The 26,995-nt window shown below is 31.7% G+C and overlaps 2 protein-coding genes and 2 non-coding genes across 7 annotated transcripts; 1 reads left to right on the forward strand and 3 right to left on the reverse strand.

The window, feature by feature from the left end:
• Positions 1-724: 724 nt before the first annotated feature.
• Y50D4C.6 (Cysteine dioxygenase) lies at positions 725-3,862 on the reverse strand. Of its 2 annotated transcripts, NM_171435.6 has the most exons (4): positions 3,719-3,862; positions 3,030-3,150; positions 2,258-2,505; positions 725-1,110 (listed from the first exon to the last, which is right to left on the reverse strand). In NM_171435.6, exons 1-4 carry the CDS (start codon positions 3,849-3,851, stop codon positions 902-904), a joined length of 711 nt encoding a protein of 236 aa, NP_741508.2. In that variant the 5' UTR covers positions 3,852-3,862; the 3' UTR covers positions 725-901. The 2 variants fall into 2 exon arrangements, 1 of the variants encoding a protein (NP_741508.2); NR_132493.1 differs by lacking the exon at positions 3,719-3,862 and having other exon boundaries at positions 902-1,110.
• Positions 3,863-4,307: 445 nt separating this feature from the next.
• Positions 4,308-18,791, reverse strand: sqv-6 (the record flags this gene model as incomplete). 3 transcript variants are annotated; one of them, NM_070958.6, is made up of 7 exons in its annotated part: positions 4,308-5,880; positions 6,911-7,095; positions 8,538-9,017; positions 10,329-10,776; positions 12,607-13,018; positions 16,182-16,656; positions 18,633-18,791. In NM_070958.6, the coding sequence occupies 7 exons, from the start codon at positions 18,777-18,779 to the stop codon at positions 5,607-5,609; spliced, it is 2,421 nt and encodes an 806-aa protein (NP_503359.2). The 3 variants fall into 3 exon arrangements, with proteins under 3 accessions (NP_503359.2, NP_001300279.1, NP_001300280.1); NM_001313350.3 differs by lacking the exons at positions 12,607-13,018; positions 16,182-16,656; positions 18,633-18,791 and having other exon boundaries at positions 5,607-5,880; positions 10,329-10,676; NM_001313351.3 differs by lacking the exons at positions 8,538-9,017; positions 10,329-10,776; positions 12,607-13,018; positions 16,182-16,656; positions 18,633-18,791 and having other exon boundaries at positions 5,607-5,880; positions 6,911-7,017.
• Positions 18,792-24,114: 5,323 nt separating this feature from the next.
• On the forward strand, positions 24,115-24,172 carry Y50D4C.8. Its single transcript, NR_068582.1, has one exon. It is a non-coding gene; the product is annotated as an Unclassified non-coding RNA Y50D4C.8 (non-coding RNA).
• Y50D4C.7 lies at positions 24,115-24,172 on the reverse strand. Its single transcript, NR_068583.1, has one exon. It is a non-coding gene; the product is annotated as an Unclassified non-coding RNA Y50D4C.7 (non-coding RNA).
• Positions 24,173-26,995: the final 2,823 nt, after the last annotated feature.

The following is a 26,995-nucleotide window of genomic DNA, read 5'->3' on the forward strand; positions in this document are numbered from 1 at the left end:
GGAAGTTCTGGCTTAATTCTAAATTGGCGAAACTCTCAACCAATCAGCATCTTCGAACTCCGCACACTCCCTCTGATTGGTTCAAAAATGGGCGGAGCGAATCGCTGATTGGTCGCAGTTCTCATTTTGCGGAAAATTCAATATGAAGTTTGAGAAATGGATTTAGGATTTTTCCACTTTTGAAAAAAAAATTTTTTTGAAATGTTCTAAATATCAAGCAAATAGGAATTTTCAGAGCATAACAAATTAAATTGATGTATTATTTTTTTTCAAAATTTCGAGTATTTCTTCAAAAAATAAAGATTTCAATTATCAGAAGATTAAAAAAAAATTCTGGAATAAAAAAACTTAAGAAATTTGAGTTTAAAAACTTAATAAAATTCAACTTTTTCAAGGTTTTTTGAAAAATTAAAGTAGTGATTTTTATTGGAATGCTCTGAAAATTCCAAAATATTCAGAAAATGTCAATATTTTTAAATTCTAAACTTTTAGAGTCGAAAAATTATTTTGTTAAATAAATGTACTAAATTTGAGAAAATCCCGAAGAGGAATTTAAAAAAAAACTCAAAAATGTGTATTTTTTAAAGAAAAAATGCGCGAAATTCAAACTTTTCCATAAAAAACTTTTAGAAAACAATTTCTCTAGGGTTTGAATATAAAATTCAACAAAATAAATATTATTGGGATTATAAAAAACCCAAAAAAATTTTTTTAAAAAATTCAATTATAAAACAAAAATATATGATTTATATAAGGTCTGTACATTAAAATGTTTGAAAAATTCAAAAAAAATTGGTCAAATTTGGGGTTTTTTGTATCAATTATTGTTACACACACGTGGCAAGTAGATTATGGTGGGCGAGAAATATTAAAAATTAACAAAATTTTCCAAAAAAATGTTTCAATCAAATTTCTCAAATGACGGGAAATCCATAATATCACAATAGAAATCGCTGGGACATCGAATTCTGTTCAAAATTGCTGATTTTCCGGCGACGAGGGGTTCCGATGACTCGTCAACTCGATAATAATTGCAATTCGGTGAGTTTGCGATGAAAAAATCGCAAAAATAGGTGTGCGGTTCCAGTGACGTCACTTCGTGGATGTTTCCTGGAATTTTTTGATACTTGAAAATTTACTGGAAAAAAGGAAAAAATTCCGAAAAGTCTAGAATTACGAAAAAAGTTTTTTTTTTTTGAAAAATTGATTTTCAAAAAAATTTGGCTCAAATTTAATATAATATTACACAATTTCACGATTTTTTTTGCGACAAAAACCAGGTCTCGACACGAATTTTTTCACAAAATTGTGGAAATTACAGTACTTTGTAAAGGCACACGAGAAATTTTCGTGTCGAGACCAAAAATCGCAGAAAGTTCGAAATTTGCTTTGAAAAAAAAAATCGTAAATTACACAATTTTAAGAGAAACTGTTTTTTTTATAAATAAAAAAATTAAATTTTTTTAAAATTTCTCGAAAAGCCAAAAAAATCATATTCTTAAATGAATATCTAAAAATTTAAAAATTTTGGTGAAAACTTGAAAAATTACCGAAAAAAGTGCGAAAATTTTGGGTTAAAAACCGTAGAAAAATTATTTAAAAAAAAAACAAAAATTTTTCGAATTTTCAAAAAATCCCGTGTTTTAAAAATTGAAAATTCCTAATTTTTGTTTAGAAAATCTCAAAATTTTGGAAATTCGAAAAATTCAACTTTTCATGAATTTTTATGCAGTTTTTTCTACAGTGTTCCAAATTTTCAACAAAATTTTTTTTTAATTGTTGCTAAAAGCTGGAATTTTCTCTGAATTTCGCATTTTCGAATAGAAAAACCTGGCATTTCTTGTAATTTTATCGAATTTCCAAAAAATGCGTAATTTTTTTAAACACTTTTTTCTATATATATATATATATATATAGGTTTATAAACACTATATATTTCCACGTCTCCAACGGAAATTCGAAAAATAAAAAATTTGAAAAAAATTGATGTTTTCGGTAAGTTTTAAGAAATTTCAAAATTAATGTTAATAAGTTATTTTATTTTTAAAATTTTTGTGTCATTTTTTTAATTAAATCATCATTTTTTTAAACATTTTTAATAGTTTTTCGATTTCACTTTTTCCAATTTTTTTTTCTGACAAAAAAATTTTTTTTCCATATATTTCTGGCTAAACTTTTTGCTTTTAAAATTTTTTTTTAAACAAAAATATTCAATTTTTCACACATTTTCTTCGCAAAAATTTTGAAGCTCCTCTACCATTTCTCGGACCCAAAACCGCCGAATGTTGCTGCTCCGAGCCACTGGAGAGCACAATTTCTCCCTCATATCGTACTCGTACGGGGCTCGCCGAGCTGCTGCTCGCTGCTCCACCCCCCTCATCATCATCATCACTTTCATCGCAATCGATAATCGAAAATGATCGAATTTTCACGGATCCTTGATAGACTTTCATGACGGCGTGCTGGTTGGGATGGTCGTGAAGCGGGATTTTTAGTCCGGATTTTCTGGAAAATAATTTATTTTTTTTCGTTTTTTTCATGCAAAAATTCATAAATTATATTTTTTCCGAAAAATTACAATTTTTTTGTTTCTTTTCCTCTATTTTCGCTTTTTTCCTGTTTTTCAAAAAAAAAAAATTTTTTCGTAAAAGTTACATTCGAAATAAGAAAAAAGAGTGCAATTTTTTTTAAATTAAAAATTACTATTTTTTCCGATTTTTTCGTGTTTTTCTTGAGAAAAATGAAAACGTTAAAATTTTTTTAACTGTTTTTCGCGGTTTTTTGGCGAAAAATTCTCTATTTTTTCCAAAAATTACATTCAAAATTTTAAATTTTTAATAGCGAAATTATTTTTGTAATTAATTTTTGTATCTTTCCACAAAAAACTGATTTTTTTCTAATTTACTGAAAAAAAAAATTAATGTATTTTTCGAATTTTTCCAGAAAAAAAAAAGATTTTTAAACCGGATTTTCCGGAAAAATCTATTTATTTTTTGTAGTTTGTAGTTTGTAGTTTGTAGCCGTCTTACAAAAGTCCAAAAGTGTTGACGTGGCAATAATCGTCCTGGTATACGTCTGCATATCGAATTCCTGACGTTTCTTTGCGTAATGTTTGTATGACGCGAGATATCCGACCAGGTATTAGGCGTTCTGGAAAATATTAAAATTGGACGAAAAAAAAACTGACTTTTAGAAACGAGATTTTTAAATTTCCGCTAAATTCCCTCCGAAATAAGAACTGCAAGACCAATGAGCACATTCGAACCCCGCCCACTCCATCTGATTGGTTGAAAAGTGGGTGGGGCGAACCGCTGATTGGTCGCAATAAAAAAAATCACCCAAAATAAAAAAAATCACATTTTTAAAAAATTAGATATAGGTAGTTTTTTGTTTTTGAAAAATTCGAATTTTCACTTTTAAAAAAGAAAAAAGAATTTTCTAAAATGTTTTTAAATTTCAATTATTATTATTTTTTTATTTGTGATTTTTTTAAAGTCCAAATTTTGGAATAACCCAAATTTTTGCTATTTTATATAAACTCCGAATATATATTTTTTTGTTGTGAATTTGATGAAAAATGCTAAAATTATAGAAAATTCCAAATTTTAACTTTTTTTTCAGGAAATATTTTTTTCGAAAACTGATATTTCTGAAATTGAAATTATCTCGTGTACTCCACGAGGAAAAATGTAATTTTTCAATATTTCAAATTACTAACGAAAAATCCGCGAATCAAAATTATTCACAATTGATTGAATAATATTTATAGATTCCGCGGAGCCATCAAAACTCCTGGAGAGCAATGCAATTTTTCGAATTGCCATTTGAAGGTGTCGTGCTGGCGAGTCCATCTCAAGGATCTATAAGAAAAATGAGAATTTGCGCGTAAAATGTGGTGTATTCACTACAAATTCGCCCCTGATTCCGAATATTTATGTGAAGAAATCAAAAAAATTTCCAAGATTTGCATAATTCCGCCAGGGATATTCTCAATGGAGCGCGCCGTCTCATGTCGATTTACGAGATTTCTCACAAAATTATATTTTCAGGTTTCGGTTTTTTTAAAGAAAATTAGAGTTTTTCATGTTAATTGAACAATTTATTATCATAAAACTCACACTTCCCAGTAATTTTGCGAGTTTTACAGTAATAAAATGTTCAATTAACATTAAAAAAAACTATTTTTCATTGAAAAAATGAGGAAAACCCATTGAAGATTTTTTTTCGGGATCAGGGAAAAAAATATTCAAATTGAGAGAATCTCACAAATTTAGCTTGTTTTCAAACATAAAATTTTTTTTTTGTAAAATGAAACAATTTTATCACTGGATGGCTAGATTATCACAAAATGCGGGAAAAATAACAAGTTTCATGGGGGAAAATGCAATATACCCGGAAAACCATTGGGAACATAAACTGAAGATATAATTATTATGCAAAAAAAAAAACTGTAAAATTTTGATCATCACACTATTAGGGAGACACGCAGGGTGAGAAAATGAAACTGGGGAGAATAAAGGCACGGGTTGGCGGCGCGAGGAAAATGTGATTAAAAATGGTGGAGTACCGAAATTTGGAAAATATTTTTAAAAATTACTCCAAATTTTCCCCTGATTTTGAATATCGACGTGAAAAAATTCAAAAAAAAATCCCTGATTTTATATTTCAGCTTGAAATCGAGAATTTTCGCGCCAGAGACGCCATGTGTGTCGATTTACGATATTTGTGTATATTTACGAAACGTTTAATCTTTATCTGATGTTGATTCCCGCTTTTCAACGAGTTTCCTTCATTTTCGGGGGGTTTTTTCTTTGAAAATGTTGAATTTTTCAGGTCAAAAAGGAATTTCGCCAGTTTTTTGACAATAAAATGTGTAATTGACCTTAAAAATTAAACATTTTCAACAAAAAAAACCCCCCCGAAAACGAAGGAAAATTGTTTTAAAAAATGGAAATTAGCATCCTATAAAGATTTAAAACCTCGTAAATACACACAAATCTCGTAAATCAACATATGGCGTCTCTGACGCGAAAACTCTCGATTTCAAGTTGAAATATAAAATCTGGGAATTTTTTAAATGCATTTTTTTTGCATAGATTTTCGGAATCAGGGGAAAATTTGGAGTCGGGGGAAAAATTTAAACATATTTCCCAGATTCCGGTGCTCCAGTTTTTATTTAAATTGGCTTTTGCTACATGTAGGTACGGTGAATTTTTGGTTTTTCGTATTTTTCGTGAAAAAAACACGTGAATTTCTGGATTTTAATCGTATTTTTCCAAAAAAAAAAAAAAAAAAAGAATTTGTTTCTGAAATGTTGCCCAAAAAGGAGTAAATTTACAGAAAAGGCCATAAATTTGACATTTTTGTGTTGAAAAATAGCAGAATTGCCTATTTTTTCGCGTTTTTCAGCAAAAAAAAAAACCCCTTTTTTTTTTGGGTTTTAAGCTTAAAAAAACCGTTTTTTGCGGCTTTTTGCCAGAAAAACTGTTTTTTCAGGGGGTTTTCGCTGAAAATAACACATTGCAAAAGCCAATCGTTGAGCACTATAAAACAATTAAAATTTGAAGAAAAAAAATCAGAAATTTCTACAAACAAAAAAATGTGTTCTAAATCAAGGTCTGCGTATCCTCATCGTATCCGACAAAAATATCTGATTTCGGATCGGGATAGCTCGTACTCCAGATCTTTTCCTTGCAAGCGTCGCCGGAAGTGCAAAAATCGGCAATTTTGAAGAACTGGCGTAGGTAATCCACGTGGCAATGCGCGTTTTGATCAGTGTAAACGGGAAAATGTAGTGTGGCGAGCGGTGGAGCATCATCGGGTGACGATGGGGAGATGATGTCGACGAAGAAATTGGAACAGGTCGTCAGGTTGGAGAGTCTGGAAATTTTTGAATTGGAAAAAAAACGAAAAAAAAAAATTTTTTTTTGTTGTTAAAACCGAAAATTTACAGTTAAAAATTAAAAATTAAGTTTAAAAAATTTAAAATTATTGCTTTTTTTGGAATTTTTTCAGAAAATCGAAAAATCGAGAAAACTAAAAAAAAATTATTGACTTAAAAAGTTTGTTTTTCTGAGAAAATCGAAAAAAAATGTTCGTTTTTTTTTTCGTTGTTCCCCCGATTTTCGGCAAACATTTTAAATTTGTTTGATTTTTTTGAATCTTTTTTTAAAAAGAATTTCGAAAAATCGAAAAAATTGATTTTTTAGGTTTTTTTTTTGAGAAAATCGAAAAAAAAACTACAAATTTAGATTTTTCGGGATGTTTTCCTAAAATAGAAAAATCGAAAAAAATTAACTAATGTTTTCGTTTTTTTTTCGATTTAAATAAAAATTTCAGAAAATCGAAAAAAAACTACGAATTTGGATTTTTTGGGTTTTTTCTTCAGAATTACGAAATTTTCGTTTTTTTTGTTTTTTTCCGATTTTTTTTGGGCTTTTTTGCAGAGAAAAACGAAAAAACTAAATTTTTCGGCGTTTTTTTTTTTAATTCGCTAGCACATTTTTACGCCCGACCCCCAAAAAACGTAAGAAAATATCGAAAAACCCGATTTTTCCGTAATCCGTTCTAAATAAGAAACCACGATCACTTCTTTTGAACCAATCAGGCTTCGGAAGACGCTGATTGGTTCAAAAGTGTGGGCGGGGCAAGTCGCTGATTAGTCGTAGTTCTCGTTTTGGAGATAACTTTGCAAAAAACTTCAAAATATGTTTTTATAAGTTGGATTTTTAATTATTTTTTTGTTGTCTCAAACCTATGTTGCGAAAATTCAACATTTTAATATTATAAAAAAGGGATTTTCAACAAAAAACATTTTTTTAACGAAACTTTTCCCGAGTTTTTTCCTTTTTCTTTTTGTGGTATTTTTAAATTTTCGGGGGGACCATCCAATTTCTAGTAGAACACGAACTTTTTCCCAACATTCCAACTATCAAATTGTCCTCCAAACACTGAATCGTACGGCTTTACAACAGTTTGCTCAATGAGCTCATCGCCTTTTCGATATTTGAATATCATTTCGGGACTCGTCTTGTCTCCAACTTTTTTCACATGTTCTGTCGGATGCCATTGCAAGCGGGTGTGAAGAGTGTCGTTCTGGAAATAAAATTTTTAAAAAAAATAACTTTTATAAAAATCGCACTGCAACTTTTTCCTCACGAGGGACGAGGAAAAGTGGCTTCTAGGCCACGGCCGAGGGGCCGACAAGTTTCATCGGCCATTTATCTTGCTTTGTTTTCCGCCTGTTTTCTTTCGTTTTTCATCGATTTTTTTCGTTTTTTCCTAATAAAACTGATAAATAAATATTTTTTGCAGATGCTAAAACAATTTCCAAGTAAAAAAAATCATGTATTCAGTGGGCAAGCAGCGGTGAAAGTGGGCATTGTAATATGATGGATTACGGGAATACAAAACCTAAACTTTTTCTGAAACATGATACATATGATGCTTAGATGCTGAAATTACCTGATTTTCATAACGAGACCGCTGAAAAAGTTTTGAGGTTTTCAAAATTCAACTTTTTTGGTGAAAAAGTCGTTACATTGCCCACTTTCACCGCTGCTTGCCCACTGAATACATAATTTTTTTACTTGGAAATTGTTTTAGCATCTGCAAAAAATATTTATTTATCAGTTTTATTAAGAAAAAACGAAAAAAATCGATGAAAAACGAAAGAAAACAGGCGGAAAACAAAGCAAGATAAATGGCCGCTGAAACTTGTCGGTCCCTCGGCCATGGCCTAGAAACCACTTTTCCTCGTCCCTCGTGAGGAAAAAGTTGCAGTGAATCGGCAAAAAATTAATCGTGTTAAATATTATTATTATAGTTTTTAATTAGCCCTTTTTCAACAAAAAAAAACCGGTTTTTTAATCAATTCTGACGAGAATTTTCAATTTTTCGATTTTCTCCGAAAAAAAAAAATCGAATACTTTTGTTATTATTATTATTTTTCTGAAAAAATATCTGAAAAATCGAAATTTTTTGTTTTTTTTTCGATTTTTTGAAAAAACCGCGGAAATTTTTTGGTAATTTTTGTTTATTCTTCGAATTTTTCTAAATAAAAAAAATCTAAATTTTTGAGTTTTTCCCAATTTTTTGTGAAAAAAAAAAGTTTTTCGATTTTTTTCGTTTTTAAAATATTTTTTCTCCGAAAAAAAAACCCCACAAATCGGACTTTTTCGGTTTGTCAATTTTCTGAAAAAAAAACTCCAAGAAATTTTCAGTAATTTGAGTGTTTTTTCTGAAAAAATCTGGAAAAATCGATAATTTAAGTTTTTTTTTAATTTTTAGTTCTTCATTGTCTAGATTTTCTAATAAAAAATTTTTGTCAAAAAACTTTTAAAAACCGAAAATGTTCATTTTTCGATTTTTTCAGGAAAATACCAAAATAATCAAAAAAAATCCGTTTTTTTAAACAGTTTTTTTCTGAAAAAAAAAACCTCAAAAATCAATAATTTTTGTTTTTTTTTTTTTCATTTTTCGTAGAAAAAAGACCAAAATATTTTCTTCAAAATTTTCCGCCGAAAAAACCAACGAACATCAGTGACAAATCCCATATATTCCCTGCAAAGCTCCTCTTTCCATTCAAATTTTGTTCCAAACGATACAGCTCTCAATAGATATCCGTGCTCCACAAGCTTCTCCTCATTTTCCGTCAAATTCACATGGGACAGTCTATGAATCAAAAATTCAAACGTCGCGCCGTCCGTCGTTTCGATTTTCATGACAATCTCGATGAGAGCATTATGATGAGCTCGAAGAGCATCGATTCGCAAAACTTTTCGGAATTTTGCCCGAGTTTCGGTGGATTTCAGCGCGAAATTCGCCAAACTTTCGAAATGAAGCTTCTGCTCGTCGATTCCAGTTTTGAAAATATTTGCAAAAGCGAAATGATAGGTTGGATGATTTAATTGAAGTTTTTCAGGTGAAATTGATTGCATTTCGGCGGCTTCAATTGAATCGATATCTACCATACTATCGAATTTTCGGGCAAAGTAGGTTGGTTTGGAGATGGCTTTCTGGAAATTTAGAAAATTAAAATTTAATTTTTTTTTTCCCGGTTTTTGTTATATTTTTGGAGTTTTTAGGATTTTGGGATTTTTTACTTATAATTTTTTTTTTCTAGAAATCCTTTGGAAGTTGGGATTTTCCTTAAGCCTAAAACTATTTCTAAGCCTGAGCCTAAGACAAAGCCTAGTAGTAAGCCCAAGCCTCAGCTTAAGCGATGGCTTTCTGGAAATTTAGAAAATTAATTTATTTTCGATTCTACAAGGTTTTTGGTATATTTTTGGGGTTTTTAGGATTTTGGGATTTTTACTTATAAATTAATTTTTTATATATTTTTTCTGGAAATCCTTTGTAAGTTGGGATTGTCCCTAAGCCTAAAACTATGGGAGCCTAAGCCTAATAGTAAGCCCAAGCCTCAGCTTAAGCGATGGATTTCTGGAAATTTAGAAACTTTAAATTTAATTTTTTTTTCCGGTTTTTGTAAGTTTTTTGGGGTTTTTTTTGGGTTTTTGTTTTTTTTTTCTGAGAAAATCACTACAAAACGGACAGTTCAGATTTTTAAAGTTATATTCAGATGGCTTTCTGGAAATTTGAAAAATTATTTTTTTTTAATTACTAATTTTTTGAATAATTTTTTGACGATTTTATAAGGTTTTTTTTGTATTTTTTGGATTTTTACTTATAATATTTTTTCTTTTTTCTGGAAATCCTTCGGAAGTTGGGATTGTCCCTAGGCTTAATCCAAATCCTAAGCCTACGCCCAAGCCTAAGCTTAAGCCTACGACGATTACGGTTTTTTTCATGAGAAAATCGCTAAAAACCGAAAATTTTCAGCGTTTTTCAAAAATTATTGATTTTTTAAAGTTTTTTTCTGAGAAAATCGCTGAAAAACGAAAAGCTTCCATTTTTAAAGGTTTTTTTTTTCAGCAAAAATGAAACAAAAACTATTAAATTATTGATTTTTACGGTTTTTTCTGAGAAGATCGAAAGAAAACCAAAATTATCGCTTTTTCGGATAAAGGTTTTTTTGAAAACATTTTTTCAAAAAAAAATCGAAAAAAAAAATTGATTTTAACGGTTTTTTTCAGAGAAAAAGAAACACGAAAAAACTTCAATTTTTAAAGATTTTTTTCAGAAAAAAATTGAAAAAAAAAACGAAAATGTTCGGCTTTTTTTTTCAAAAAATCGCAAAAAAATAAACGAAAATTATGGTTTTCATGTAAATAATGCTTTGAAAATTCAAACAGAAATTTGAATTTTTTTGATTTTTTTAAGACCAAAATTTCAGAATTTTTCAGCTCCACAACCAAAATTGGCCATACTTGAAGCTCAAATTTCTTCATAGTTTCTTCACGAAAAACCAGCGGCGAACATCCACACCAATCAACAATAGGCTTCAATGAAGCACACCGACATCCCTGTTTCCTGTACCAATTCGTAAGCCGCAAATTGCTCATCAGTAGATCATCACAGAATTCGGAATTGAACGCAAGAGTATGATAGAATGATTCCAGTGGTAGAAGTATACTTTCATACGTTTTTCGCAATTTTCGAGGCAATTCCTCGTCGGAAATCGAAAATTCGGCGAGATTTCGATGAATTCCAACCCAATCGGATCCGCCGTCAATTCGTAGATTTTGTGGAAATTCGCGTTTTCCGATACGGAACATTCGATTATCGCATTCGGAGAACACGTATTCGAATCCTTGTTTTTGAATGAATTTTCCAGTGTTGTAGCCGTGTGAGGCCAGGAATGATTTTCCGTTGTTTCTGGAAAATTGGAAATTCGAAATAATTTAAAAAAAAATTTTTTTTTTTCGATTTCTAAAAGTTACTTTATGTTCATATTTTTCTTATATATATTTTAGCACTTTTTTAAATCAAAAAAAATAATTTTTTGCAACTTATCAACAAAAAAAAAACTAGATGAAATCTTCAAAAATTCTACAAAAAAAATCGATTTTAATCTGAAAAAATTTAGAATTCGATAGGTTGTTAAATTTTTTTTCGAATTTACTTTTTGCGAAAATTCTATTTTTTTTTTTTTTGGAAAAAAGTGTTTTTTTTTCATTAAAAATGTTAACTTCCGATATTGTCGGATAAAAATCCGTTCTAAATTTTTTTCAGGAAAATTCGCTGAAAATCAATTTTGTCTAGAAAAAAGCAAAATTTTTTGATTTTTTAAAATGAAAATTTTGAAATTCCGAGTAAATTGTCGTAAAATATTGTTTTTTTTTTCAAATTTTAATTGTTTTCAAATGGTCGATTTAAAAAACGCTGAAAATTAACTTTTTCAAGAAAAATCGATTTTTTTTTCATTTTATTTTCTCTCACTTTCAAAAAATTTCTGTGTTAAATTTCAGATTTTCCGGTTTCGATTTTTGTTCCGGAAAAAATCGATTTTTTTTCCATAAAATTGTTTTCTTTTTGTGATTTTTCTAAATTAAAATCTGAAATTTTCGGTGATTTTCGTCGATTTTTATGAAAATTCCGGATTAATCAGATTTTTGAATTCCAAAATGTTTTTTTTTTCATATTTCGGAAAAATCTCCGGAATTTTCCAAAAAAATAAGCGGATTTCTCCAAAAAATCTATTTTTTCTTATTTTAATCTAAAAATCTCTGAAAATTTAATTTTTCCGGTGAAAAAAAATCGATTTTTTTTCCATAAAATTGTTTTTTTGTGAGTTTTTAGGAATATAAATCTGAAATTTCCATAAAAATTCTGGAATACTCTGCAACTTTTTCCTCACGAGGGACGAGGAAAAGTGGTTTCTAGGCCATGGCCGAGGGGCCGACAAGTTTCATCGGCCATTTATCTTGCTTTGTTTTCCGCCTGTTTTCTTTCGTTTTTCACCGATTTTTTTCGTTTTTTCTTAATAAAACTGATAAATAAATATTTTTTGCAGATGCTAAAACAATTTCCAAGTAAAAAAATCATGTATTCAGTGGGCAAGCAGCGGTGAAAGTGGTCATTGTAATATGATGGATTACGGGAATACAAAACCTAAACTTTTTCTGAAACATGATACATATGCTGCTTAAATGCTGAGACTACCTGATTTTCATAACGAGACTGCTGAAAAAGTTTTGAGGATTTCAAAATTCAACTTTTTTGGTGAAAAAGTCGAGATTTTCGCACAAAAAGTTGAATTTTGAAAACCTCAAAACTTTTTCAGCGGTCTCGTTATGAAAATCAGGTAATTTCAGCATCTAAGCATCATATGTATCATGTTTCAGAAAAAGTTTAGGTTTTGTATTCCCGTAATCCATCATATTACAATGCCCACTTTCACCGCTGCTTGCCCACTGAATACATGATTTTTTTTACTTGGAAATTGTTTTAGCATCTGCAAAAAATATTTATTTATCAGTTTTATTAAGAAAAAACGAAAAAAATCGATGAAAAACGAAAGAAAACAGGCGGAAAACAAAGCAAGATAAATGGCCGCTGAAACTTGTCGGCCCCTCGGCCGTGGCCTAGAAGCCACTTTTCCTCGTCCCTCGTGAGGAAAAAGTTGCAGTGGAATATTCAGATTTTTGAATTTCAACTTTTCCCTCGTTTTAATCCTAAAACATGTTTCAAATCACTCCAACTTACACAGTGATAAGTCTCTCAAAATCGGAAATCGGTAGAATCGGGAAATCACTTTCCGAGAAATTAATAATATAATCCCAATCCTTGAATTTCTCAATTTTCATCGAATCCCTAATCACTTGCAGAAACATTTGTAAAAGTGATGCTCCACCCCAAATTGTGCTGAATCTCCGTTCGGTTATATGAATATTATCCAGAAAATCAGCAACTTTTTGCATTTCTGAGAACATGTAATTCTGACGTGCATCCACGTGGATATAGTAATAATGATGTGGAAGATAAATTGATTTGAGAAATCGTTTCACTTGACGCTCATTTCTACCATTTAATTGAAGAAGGAAGAGAATTTTGACGGGATTTTTGATAGAATCGCTGCTAGGTGGAAGATATGTCGGCTTGCGGTGATTCACTTTGCCTGAAAATTTGAATTTTTGCATTTTTCAGTGTTTCACTGCAACTTTTTCCTCACGAGGGACGAGGAAAAGTGGTTTCTAGGCCATGGCCGAGGGGCCGACAAGTTTCAGCGGCCATTTATCTTGCTTTGTTTTCCGCCTGTTTTCTTTTGTTTTTCACCGATTTTTGCCGTTTTTTCTTATTAAAACTGATAAATAAATATTTTTTGCAGATGCTAAAACAATTTCCAAGTAAAAAAATTATGTATTCAGTGGGCAAGCAGCGGTGAAAGTGGGCAATGTAACGACTTTTTCACCAAAAAAGTTGAATTTTGAAAATCTCAAAACTTTTTCAGCGGTCTCGTTATAAAAATCAGGTAATTTCAGCATCTAAGCATCATATGTATCATGTTTCAGAAAAAGTTTAGGTTTTGTATTCCCGTAATCCATCATATTACAATGCCCACTTTCACCGCTGCTTGCCCACTGAATACATGATTTTTTTTACTTGGAAATTGTTTTAGCATCTGCAAAAAATATTTATTTATCAGTTTTATTAAGAAAAAACGAAAAAAATCGATGAAAAACGAAAGAAAACAGGCGGAAAACAAAGCAAGATAAATGGCCGCTGAAACTTGTCGGGGACTCGGCCATGGCCTAGAAACCACTTTTCCTCGTCCCTCGTGAGGGTAAAGTTGCAAGGTGCTTTTTTCTCGAATTTTCGGAATATTCTTTGTTTTAATTTTACGGTATCGTCGATGTTCGATAATTTTTAGAATTTGAATTTTAGCGGTTCAGTGTGAATTTTCAGGAAAATTTTTGAAATACATCTTGTTTCTAGAATTTTTTTTTTGTTCAATTAAGGATATTTATAGAAATTTTTCGGTTTTTTGGCGAATATTTTGCAATTTTTTTTTTCAATTTTGGTGATTCACTCTGTCTAAAAATTATCAAAGTATTTCCGTTTTTTTTTGAAAATTATCCGTAAACTGTAGGGGTTTTTACCTGATATTTCGATTTTTTGTTCAATTTTTAGTGTTTTTGTACATTTTTTTTTAATTGATCGACATTTTTCAGATTTTTTCAGATGATTTTTCGATATTTTCCATATAAAAATTTTCAGCATAATAAATTTAGGAAATAATCGAATTCTCGTTTTTTAAAAGAAATTTTTCGGTTTTTTGGGATATTTTTTATTCATTTTGCGGCATTAAAAAAAAATTTGTTAAAAATGTTCTTTAAAATTTGCAAATTCAGTGTGAAACTATCACTTTTCCGTATAAAAATATTTGGAAGCAAAAAAAAACTAAATTTGAATGCGCGCGCAGAAGTTGTTCAACAGGGCGCGTTTGCTTGTCGAGCATTTCGGGAACGATAATTTGAAGATTTTTTTTTCAAATTTTCAAGAAAGTTTTCAGTATTTCGCAATTTTTTTAATATCAAATTTGGTGAATTTTTCGAAAATTTTTTTTTTGTAGATTTCCAATATTTTTTCAAAAAACGTTACTTTTCCAAAATGTTTAAATTAATTTTTTTTTCAAAAACTTTCAATGCTTTTTAGACCTATTTTTCGGTATTTTGTGAGATTTTTTGATTCATTTCCTCAAATTTTTCAGATTATTCTTCTGGATTATTAGGAGAATTTTTGGTTAAATTTTAACGAAATTTGGAATTTTTTAATTTGGATTTTCGATATATTAAAAAGAGTAACTTTTCCAAAAATATTTTAGTTTATTTCGCAAGTTTTTTGGAATTTTTTGTTTAATTTAAAATAAAACTTAAGGGGGTTCCCCGATTCTTTGCATTTTTTTCCTAAATTTTCAATGTTTTTTTTAAAATAAAATAGTGTAGATATAAAGACCTTTCTCCGAGATTTTTACTACATTTTGTTCAACATTTCCAGGTATTTTAAGGTTTTTTCTTCAACGTTTTTTGATTTTATTTCAATTTTCTAGCTAAGAATTAAAAAAATACCCGAAAATTAAGAAGAATGTGTGATTTTTTAATAAAAATTTAATAAAAATGTTTTCCAAAATTGGAAAATTCGAGCAATTTTTAAAGCAAAAATTAAAAAAAAAAAACGATTTTTGGGTTTTTGTCGTTAATTTCGTGCCCGAAAACGAGAAAAAAAAACGTGTTTCAGACTAAATTACAGGGAAAAACCGAGAAAATCGGCGTTTTTTAAACAAAAAAACACATGACATTTCTAACAAAATGAACAATTTTTTGGTTTTTAAACATTTGTAAACTTTTTCTTCAAATTTTCTAAAATTTCAAAATATATTAGGTCTCCAAATAAGTTCCGGGTCAAAAATCATAACTTTGTTCGCTGCGTATCGATTTTTATGAAACTGTGGAAATTTATGTTATCAACCGTGATCTTTCATTTGACAATAGTCACAAAATTTTTTTGCCATCCGAAGTGCCCTAATTCGGAGCCAATTTTTTCAGATCTCGCTTCTTTTACGCTTTGATTCGAGGTTTGTGTGCGGATTTAGCTTTGTTCAGTACACAATGTAAGAAAACAAGAAAAGTTTAGAAAAAAATCCGTCCAAAAAAAAAAATTTTTTGTCGGTCGTTAAAAAATGCTCAAAAAAGTTTTTGTCGAAAATTCTTGATTTTTTATACAAAAATGATGTAACCATGTGCAAACTATTTTTTCGCATACAAAACATTTGAGTATGAAATTTGGATCTCGAGAAACACTCCAAAAACTCGAAAATAATTCAAAAAAGGTGTGTTTTCTGTTTTTATTTTAGTGTGACGCACTAAATTTAAATGTTTTGTATGTGAACAAATAGTTTGCACATGGTTACATCATTTTTGTATGAAAAATCAAGAATTTTCGACAAAAATTTTTTTGAACATTTTTTGACGACCGACAAAAAAATTTTTTTTTTGGACGGATTTTTTCCAAACTTTTCTTGTTTTCTTACATTATGTACTAAACAAAGCTAAATCCGCACACAAACCTCAAATCAAAGCGTAAAAGAAGCGAGATCTGAAAAATGCCTGAAAAATTTGGCTCCGAGTTAGGGCACTTCGGACGGCAAAAAAATTTTGTGAGTATTGTCAAATGAAAGATCATGGTTGATAACATAAATTCCCACAATTTCATAAAAATCGATACGCAGCGAACAAAGTTATGATTTTTGACCCGGAACTTATTTGGAGACCTAATATTACTTCTAAATCCTGTCCTAAAAATCTCGACTGCATTGAATCCACCACAGAACTCCTCCGAGTTCTCATTTCCCGGACATTTATACGCCCGACATTCCACGTCATCAACCGCCGTCGCATTTGATACATCATTCCCACAGAAGCATTCGTGTCCGAATTCAAGTCCGAAATACAAAAAACCAGCTTTATAGCAGTGCTTTCGACACGTCGCTTTCCCATTTGACTTTGGAAGTTTGTACTCGAACTCTGTGAGCACTCGAGCCTCTTTTTTGTCCAAAAAACAGCCGATTCGTTGGTCGATAAGCCGGCTATCGTGGTTCGGGCATTGATTTTCCGGAAAATTTATTGTAAAAGTCCCATTTTTCAGTTGACAAGCTTCCAGCTGCAGTTTTGCTTTGCAGGATGGAGTAATTGCACGGGAAATTGCACTTTTCGCCAGGTCATCTGTGATTTCGCATGATGGAAGAGGATTCGACGTCTGAAAAATATTTAATTTACCAAAAAAAAAAAAAATTTACGATAGACTCTATTTATGCTCCTGATTCCGAATACCCTTGTGAAAAAATTCCAAAAAAATGCCCCTGATATTTTATATTAATTTTTTAATATTAGGAAAATCCATTGGTTCTTTAAATTCAAACGATAAAGTTGAATTTACGAGATGGATATTTTTCATTCAATTTTATTAAATTTTCATACCGATTTTCCCAATTCCTCTCATTTTTCGTTGTTTTACACTGCATTTATTGTGGTTTTCATTAATTTATTGCTTTTATTAATGAAAACAAAATTCAATTAAATGAAATCCCTATTTTCATGGAATTTTATTTATTTTAATTAAAGGTGGTGTAGTCGATTTTTTTTATTGCTTTATTAGACTCGAAATTGTTTGAAAACACCGATTTTTTAAATGAAACTTCTTGAAAACTTTTCAGAAAAAAGTTGTGACGACTCAAAAATGTCCTAAAATTAGTTAAAATTTGAAATTTGACCGACTTGTCAATGTCGCAGCGGCTGGAAACAATTTTTTTGAAGTCACTTTTAATTGGTACTTTTCCGATTTCTGCCCCCCCCCCCCAAAGTGTTTTCGATATTTTTATCAATGAAACGTGAACTTTTTTTGAAAATTTCAGGCTTAGTATTGTTGGTTTCTAAGCCTAAAAATTGAAATAGTATTGAAATAAACATTCATGTGTGAATTTAAACTGAAATATTGAGTTTAATAAGATTGAAAAACATTTTGGGGGGCAGAAATCGGAAAAGTACCTTTTAATTATAAAGATGGTGTAGTCGAATTTTTTTATTGCTTTACTGGACTCAAAATTGTCTGAAAACACCGAATTTCATAATGAAACTTCTTGAAAACTTCTCCAAAAAAAAGTTATGACCGCTCAAAAAATGGCCTAAAATCAGTTAAAATTTGAAATTTGACTTGTCAGCGGCTGGAAACTAACTTTTTTGAAATCACCGTCAAATTTTGAGTATACAGTGCGATTATCTTGCGTTTCAAACTTGATTAAGGTATTTAAAAGTCGATGGACGGCGAGATTTTTAATTCTTTTAAAATCAATTCTCGCCGTCCATCGACTTTTAAACACCTTAATCAAGTTTAAAACGCAAGATAATTGAATTGCATACTCAAAATTTGACAGTGACTTCAAAAAAAATTGTTTCCAGCCGCTGCGACATTGACAAGTCGGTCAAATTTCAAATTTTAACTAATTTTAGGACATTTTTGAGTCGTCACAACTTTTTTCTGAAAAGTTTTCAAGAAGTTTCATTTAAAAAATCGGTGTTTTCAGACAATTTCGAGTCTAATAAAGCAATAAAAAAAATCGACTACACCACCTTTAATTAAAATAAATAAAATTCCATGAAAATAGGGTATTTCATGTAATTTTATTCATTTTCAGTGTTAAAAAGTCATAAATTAATGGAAATCACAAGAAATTAAATGTAAAACAACGAAAAACGAAAAAATCGGTAAGAAAATTAAATAAAATTGAATGAAAAATATTAATCTCGTCGGAAATCCACACCTTCGGCACGGTTATCGGGCGGCAAAAAGATATCGTTTGAATTTAACAAACCAGTGGATTTTCCTGATTTTCAAAAATTTATATAAAATCACGGAAATTTTTTTGAGTTTTTTCATATCGATTTTCGGAATCAGGAGCATAAATTTAGTTAGTTGAAGGCTCGGCGTGCTGAAATCGAAAAAAAATCGAATTTTTTAGTGCTTTTTCATGAAAATTACTTCATTTTTAGCGCGAATTTTGTCGTTTTCTTTGATAAAACACATTTTAAACAGTTTTAATAATGTTTTTTCGCTAAAAAATGCGTTCTTGACCGAAAAATGAAATAATTCAGATGAATATGCAAGAAAAAGCCAAAAAAAGCGCCGGGATTCATCCGAATATGCAGAAAATTCAATTTTTAGCCAGAAAATCTAACTTTTTCACCGCTATCCGACGAAATATGCTTCGAATTTCCGACTTGCGTGTGTTGAGCCGTATTGTACAATAAATAGACGTTTAGCAGGAAGAATAATGATATCACAATCGCATAATCTCGATATTTAGTCGTCCCGTTGAATAACATGAGGAGCACGCCCTGTAAAAACTTGAGAAAATGAGGAAAAAAGTGCAAAATGTTTGCAAAACGGAGAGTTTAAACGTTCAAAATGTTTATTGGGATCACGAAACAGATGTGGGGCCGCCGAAAGTACTATTTAATGTTTATTTTTTTGAAAACTAAATTATTGGACGAGAGAAAAATAGAAAATGTTTTAAAAATATGAAAATTTCCTTCAAAAATCAACATTTTCGCTGGTTTTCCGTAGAAAAAACATTGAAAAAAATATGTTTTGTTGCCTTGTCCGAGAGGAGTACACCACACAACAAACCAAACGCGCCCATTGGACAAAATGAAATTGGGGGAAGTTTGAAAATGAGTTTTTTTGGTATTTAATTTGACGGAAAAAATACGTAGAATGGGGGTTTTTGAAGAATGTTTTTTTTTGAATTTTAATTTATTTTAATAAAAAATACACATTCTGTAGGTTTCAGAGGACAGATTCTAGAATTTTTCAGCACATTTTGTCGAAAATCAAAATTTCCGGCAAATCGGAACACCGACAAATTGCCGGAATCGAAAATTTCCGGCAAACTGGGAAATTGTAGGAAGAAAGCATTTCTGTGTGTCGGAAAACTGGCAAATTGCCGGAATTGAAAATTTCTGGCAAATCGGCAAATTGCCGGAATCGAAAATTTCCGGCATATAGGCAAATTGCCGGAATTGAAAATTTCCAACAAATCTGAAAATTGCCGGAATTGAAAATTCCCGGCAAATCTGCAATTTGCCGAAAATGAAAATTTCCTGCCAACCGACAATTTGTCGAAAATCAAAATTTCCGGCAAATCGGCCCTTTGCCGAAATTTAAAAATTCCGGAAAATTAGCAAATCGGCAAATTGGCGGAATCCAAAATCTCCGGCAAACCAGAAAATTGCCAAAAATCAAAATTTTCGGCATATAGGCAAATCAGCAATTTGTCGAAAATAAAAATTTCTGGCAAATTTGCAAACTGGCCAGAAATTTTCAATTGCCGGAATTGAATATTTCCGGCAAATGTGCGATTTGCCGGAATTGAACATTTCTGAAAAATTGACAAATTACCGGAATTGAGAATTTTTGTAAAATCGACAAATTGCTGGAATCAAAAGTTTCGGCAAATCGGCAATTTGCCGAAAAACAAAAATTCCGGCAATTCGGCAATTTGTCGGATATGAAAATTTCCGGCAAATGGACAAATCGCCATATTGCCGAAATTGAGAATTACTGAAAAATTGGCAAATTACCGAAATTGAAAATCTCAGGATAATCAGTAAATTTCCGGTTTTGCCGATTTGTCGAGCTGGGCGAATTGCAAAATTTGCCGGAATTGAAAATTTCCGGCAAATCAGCAATTTGCCAGTTTTGCCGTTTTTCCGAGCCTCCCCTGTTACAAACGTTCCCCGCCGTTCAAAACTGTGACACATTGTTCCCATCGTCAAAGATTACATCTTCTGGGTTCCCCGCTTTTCAATGGTCATCGCTTGATTTGCGTGTGTGCTCTTTCCCTCCGACTATTCCCATCTAAATTGTATGTAAAGTCTGCGTCTCTATAGCCACCTAACACTATTTCGCCGCCGTCTTCAAGTAGAGAGAAGCCGTCAGATAATAGGATTTCGTGTGCAACGACGGAAAAGAGAAGAAGAAGAAGGACCACCCAACGAGTTTCATCAGTTTTCGTCCATGTCTCCGAATAATACATTCTCAAGTTTTGCATCATATTGGGAATTCGTTAAATATCCTGTCTTTTATGGCTTAAAGATGGAGTAATACCGAAATATGAGACTTTGCTTATTTCAGACCCAAATTGGTGCAAAACTACCGAATTTCTTAATTGGACGTTCTGAAAATTTTTTAAAAACAAGTTATGGCCGCTTAAAGTTTTTTGAAAAAAATGGTCATTTTTGCTAAAACCTCAAATTTTGGTAGCTTATCGGTGTCGCAGCGGTTGGAGCTTAATTTTTATTTGATTATCATCCTTGAATGCATATTTTGGCATTTTATTATGTGTTAATTCGTTAATTGAGATGTTTTTTTGGTCGATGCGGGCACAAACTTGTATCGTATTTGTGCCCGCATCGACCAAAAAAGCATTCCAATCAACAAAGTAACACCTAATAAATTGCGTAGACATGCATTAAAAGATGATAATCAAATAAAAATTAAGTTCCAACCGCTGCGACACCAGAGAAGTTGCTAAAATTTGAGATTTTAGCAAAAATTTACCATAACTTGTTTTTGAAAAATTTTCGGAACGTCTCATTACGAAATTCGGTAGTTTTGGACCATTTTGGGTCTAAAAAAAGCAAAGTCTCAAATTTCGGTACTCCACCAGGTGGCGTAGTCGAATTTTTTTATTGCTTTATCTGACTCGAAATTGTCTGAAAACACCGAATTTCATAATGAAACTTCTTGAAAACTTCACAGAAAAAAACTTATGACGGCTCAAAAAATGGTCTAAAATTAGATAAAATTGGAAATTTGACCGACTTGTCAAGCGGCTGGAAACTAACTTTTTTGAAATCACCTTCAATTTTTGAGTTTACAATATAATTACCTTGCATTTTCAACTTTATTTAGGTATTTTAGAGTCGATGCGCGGCGAGATTTTTAATTTTTTTTTAATTTCAAAAATTTTAAAATCTCGCCGTCTATCGATTTTAAATGTGCCTAAATCTAGTTGAAAATGCAAGATAATTGAATTGTATACTCAAAATTTGACTGTGATTTCGAAAAAGTTAGTTTCCAGCCGCTGACAAGTCAAATTTCAAATTTTAACTGATTTTAGGCCATTTTTTGAGCCGCCATAACTTTTTTCTGTAAAGTTTTCAAGAAGTTTCATTATGAAATTCGGTGTTTTCAGACAATTTTAAGTATAATAAAACAATTAAAAAATTCGCACCTAACGTCGTCGTCGGAAAGAATTTTTTTTTTAAATTTTTGGAATTCTTGTTTCATTTCAAAGGTCTGATGGGGTCAAGGGCAGGCGTGGGCGGCAAATTTTTCTGCCGACAAGATTCGGCAAACTTCGGCAATTTGCCGGAAATTTTCATTTTCGGGAAATTGCCGATTTGCCAGAAATTTTCAATTCCGGCAATTTGCAGGCTTCCCGGAAATTTTCAATTTCTCAAAATTGCCGATTTGCCGGAAATGTTCATTTTCGAGAATTTGCCGATTTGCCGGAAATGTTCATTTTCGAGAATTTGCCGGTTTGCCGGAAGTTTTTAATTTCGGCAATTTGCCGATTTGCCGGAAATGTTCATTGTCGAGAAATTGCCGACTTGCCGGAAATTGTCATTTTCGGCAATTTGCCGATTTGCCGAAAAATTTCAATTTCACCAATTTGCTGATCTGCCGATTTGCCGGAAAAAATCGGGTGTCGATTTTTCGAAGTTCAGATTTTCAAATTTTGGCCATTTTATCGGCTATTTAAGCCAATCTGAAAAAAAAACTCGGCGACCGGTTACTTCTGCTACCGGTGATTTAGACCCTACACGTGGTGTCAGAGTGTCTCATTTCGGCTTGATCTACGTAGATCTACAAAAAATGCGGGAGAAGAGACGCAGAGTTATCAGCTGATTTCGTATGGTTAAGAACATGTTGACGTCACATTTTTTGGGCTAAAAAATTGCCGCATTTTTTGTAGATCAAACCGTAATGGGACAGCTAGACGCCACGTGACCTTATTTGGGTCCCGGCACGTCAAATTCCTATACAAAACGGATTGGGATCTCTCCGAAACAACAACAATCATTAAAAAGTTGACCTCTAAAAGTCAAAAACGTCCTCTCCCAATCTTCATTTTGTACAACTTTGTTTCCCATAACACACATTGGTTTAATTGAAAATAGCGTTTCGATTGAAGTTTAGCTAATGTGACAGCTTCATTATCATATTTCCCACCATTTTAAGGTGAAAAGGCTGGAGAAAGTGGGGGTTTTTTCCATTAATTTTGAGTTTTTAAAAGGAAAAACTTGAGATTTCTGTTGAATTTAAATAAATTTCGGTGGAAAAAATTATTTTTGAAATCTCTTTTCGGTGATTTTTCTAATTATTACGAGTACTTTAATGGAAAATTTATGATTCTAGCGATTTTTATGAATTTTTTATTTATTTATGACCTAAAAATTCATTTTCTGGCGCTTTTTGCATTATTTTGTAGGTTTTTAATGAAAAAGTTATGATTGAAAAGGGAACGATGAAATTTTGAAAAAATGTGAATTTCGGTGTAAATTTTCTGAAAAATGATGGGAAAAAAAATGATAAAAACCTGAAAAAAAAACAAAAAATATTCAAAAAATATTTGAAATTAACAAAAACAGCTTCCGTTTCGAGACCCACATCAGCACTTTTTGTATGCGCCTTTAAGAAAAGTTACGGTATCATTTTTTAGAAAATTAATTTTTTTAATTTTAAACAGCTTCAGTTTCCCGGGAAAACCTATCAAATTTGATAAAACAAAGAATTTCTAGATGAAAAAAATCTGAAAATTTTATTTTTTAGCAAAACAAGTTTGAAAACAGCTCCAAAATTGTTTAAATTAGTGCAAACTAGTTTTCGTGTCGAGACCCACAACCAAAATTTTTGTATGCGCCTTTAAGGAAAGTTATGGTAGTTGTTTCTGAAAATAAATTTATTTTAAACAATTTTTCACATTTTTCTCCGTTTAATTGCTAAAATCTCGCAATTTTTTAGTTTTTCTTTTATTTTTTCAATATTTTGAGTTTTTTATTTAAAATTTATCGAAATTTCACAATATTCTGCGTAATTCATCCCCTCCTAATTACGAAATCACTTCTGGACCCATCTTTTCTGGTCGCCTAAAAAGTTGAATGACCATCTAGGCCAACATCATCGTTATTCGTTATTTTTCCGAGTCGGATTGTCCTCATGATTTCCCACAATTCAAAAGTGTCCTCTTCTTCTTCCTTTTCACATTCCCCATAGGATTTCCGTAAATATTCGTTGTGTATCGCCGCCGCCGCCGCCGCCCCCCCCCCCCCCAAAAAAGATAAATTATTCATTCGAAGAACGCAAGAAAACTCAGAAAAAAAACCTTGTTGGACACCTGTTCGTAATGCCTTTTGTTCTCGATTTGTGCCGGAAATTTTTGGAAAACGGAGAAAATCGTTTTTTGGGGCACACAAACAACTTTTTTCGAGAGTTTTTGTTTTCAAGAAAACCTAATTTTGAAGAAGAACAAGTAGTTTTAAACGAAAAAAAAATTTCTTGAAGAAAAACGGGCCAAAAAATCGCTAAAAACGGCCGAAAATGACCAAAAAAGTCATAAGTTTTTTTAAATTTAGGCTCAGGCTTAGTCCTAAGTTTAGGCTTAGGCTTAGGCTCAAATTTAGGCTGAAACGTAGGCTTAGGCTTAAGCTTAAAGGTGGAGCACCGAAATCTGAGACTTTGCATTTTTAGACCAAAATTAGTCCAAAACTACCGAATTTCGTAATGAGACTTTTTGAAAATTTCTCAAAAAAAAAAAGCGCTATGGCGGTTCAAATTTCGACAAAATAAGGCCCATTTTCAGCTAAAATCAAATTTTTTTCCTACTTCTCGGTGCCGCAACGCCTGGAACCTAATTTTTATTCCTTCATCACTTTTTAATAAATATTGTGGTCTTTGATTGGGCGTTTATTCGTTGATTTAAGTATATTTATGGTCTATGGGACACAAAATTTAACTTTTATTTGTGCTCCACTGACTTAAAGTGTACTTAAATCAACGAATAAACGCTCAATCAAAAACCACAATATTTATTAAAAAGTGATAAATAAATAAAAATTAGGTTCCAGACGTTGCGACACCGAGAAGTTGGAAAAATTTTGATTTCAGCTGAAAATGGGCCTTGTTTTGCCGAAATTTGAACCGCCATACCTTTTTTTTTGAGAAATTTTCAGAACGTCTCATTACGAAATTCGGTAGTTTTGCACCAATTTGGGTCTAAAAAGCAAAGTCTCAAATTTCGGCGCTCCACCCTAAAGCTTAAATATTTACAAAAAATTAGAGCCTTTCTTGAGGAATTCGGTGACGTGGCTTCAAAGCTTCCTATCTATTTTTTCAGTGTTTCGCATGCCTGAGCCTGAGCCTAAACATAAGCCTATGTTTAATCCTAACTAGGATTTGGATTAAACGTAGGATTATGTTTAGGCTCAGGCTCAGGCATGCGAAACACTGAAAAAATAGATTGGAAGCTTTGAAGCCACATCACCAAATTCCTCAAAAAAAGCTCTAATTTTGTAAATATTTTTTTCTGGATGGTTTCACTGCAACTTTTTCCTCACGAGGGACGAGGAAAAGTGGTTTCTAGGCCATGGCCGAGGGGCCGACAAGTTTCAGCGGCCATTTATCTTGCTTTGTTTTCCGCCTGTTTTCTTTCGTTTTTCATCGATTTTTTTCGTTTTTTCTTAATAAAACTGATAAATAAATATTTTTTGCAGATGCTAAAACAATTTCCAAGTAAAAAAAATCATGTATTCAGTGGGCAAGCAGCGGTGAAAGTGGGCAATGTAATATGATGGATTACGGGAATACAAAACCTAAACTTTTTCTGAAACATGATACATATGATGCTTAGATGCTGAAATTACCTGATTTTCATAACGAGACCGCTGAAAAAGTTTTGAGGTTTTCAAAATTCAACTTTTTGTGCGAAAATCTCGACTTTTTCACCAAAAAAGTTGAATTTTGAAAACCTCAAAACTTTTTCAGCGGTCTCGTTATGAAAATCAGGTAATTTCAGCATCTAAGCATCATATGTATCATGTTTCAGAAAAAGTTTAGGTTTTGTATTCCCGTAATCCATCATATTGCATTGACCACTTTCACCGCTGCTTGCCCAATGAATACATAATTTTTTTACTTGGAAATCGTTTTGGCATCTGCAAAAATATTTATTTATCAGTTTTAATAAAAAAACGGGAAAAAGCTGTGAAAAACAAAAGAAAACCGGCGGAAAACGAAGCAACATAAATGGCCACTGAAACTTGTCGGCCCCTCGCCCATGGCCTAGAAAAAACCACTTTTCCTCGTCCCTCGTGAGGAAAAAGTTGCAGTGAAAAGCTCTAATTTTGTAAATATTTTTTTCTGGATGGTTTCCGAACGTCACAAGATATAACCCCCCGAAGCAAAACACTAATCTCAATGTAAAACAAATTTTGTATAGTTCTTCTTCTTCTTCTCTCGAAACATAGTGACTTTTCACCGAGACCCCCCACCGAAGACGACCCGCTAATCCTGCTCACAAGAAGAAAAGAGGATGGGAAGGTGAGGGGAGCCGAAATGATAACACATGTTTCAAACCGTCTTACACCGGGGCGCAGAAAAAAAGAAAAAAAAAAGAAAGAAACGAGAGGAAAAAATATAAAGAGCCACTGATTTATCAGTTTGCTCTCTCGATTTTTTCCTCGTTTATTTTCTTGTAAATACGTTTTTTCTGCTGCTATAAATTGCTGAAACGACGTTTGTCGATTTACGCAGTTTGTGCACTCCCCGAGGATAAGTGTGGTCGTTAATTTTACAATGGAGTCTACACAATTTTTGGCTGAGATTCATTCACCGTTCGGCAAATTTGGCAAATCGAAAAATTGCCGGAAATTTTGATTTTCGGCAAAACGGTGCCTTTTTGATATTATTCCCCGTATTCTTTAGATATTTTCATAGAATTTGCTCACTTTCTAAATAGATGTAGAAAAATTCATAGAATTCGTTTAATTTTGCCGATTAACATTAAAATTCTGTAGTTGCCGTTTTTCCGGCAAATCGGCAAATGGGGCTTGCCGATTTGCCGGAATTTTTAAAATCCGGCAATTCGCCCATTTTGCGAAAAAATCGTTCGGGTTTTTGAATTTTTCTTGAAAATCAGAATTTTTGATTTTTGGGGAAAAAATCTAATTTTCCATAATTTCCGAGCAATGCTTAATGTTTTAAAAACAATTTTCTACTTTAAATCAGGGTGGGCGGCAAACGATTTTTTCCGGCAAATCAGCAAATTGCCGGAGATGGAAATTTCCGCCAAATAGGAAAACCGACAATGTGCCGAATTAGCCGGAAAACCGGCAACTGCCGAAAATTTTTGGCAAATTGTGGTTTCGCACTTCTTTTTTTTTTTTTGAAAATTTCAGAATTTCAATTTTATTCGGCAAAATTGTACGCATCCTATGAATGTTCCTACATCAATTTTGAAACTTTGCCGATTTGCCGA

Source organism: Caenorhabditis elegans, chromosome V, assembly GCF_000002985.6.
Source record: "Caenorhabditis elegans chromosome V".
Lineage (NCBI taxonomy): Eukaryota > Metazoa > Nematoda > Chromadorea > Rhabditida > Rhabditidae > Caenorhabditis > Caenorhabditis elegans.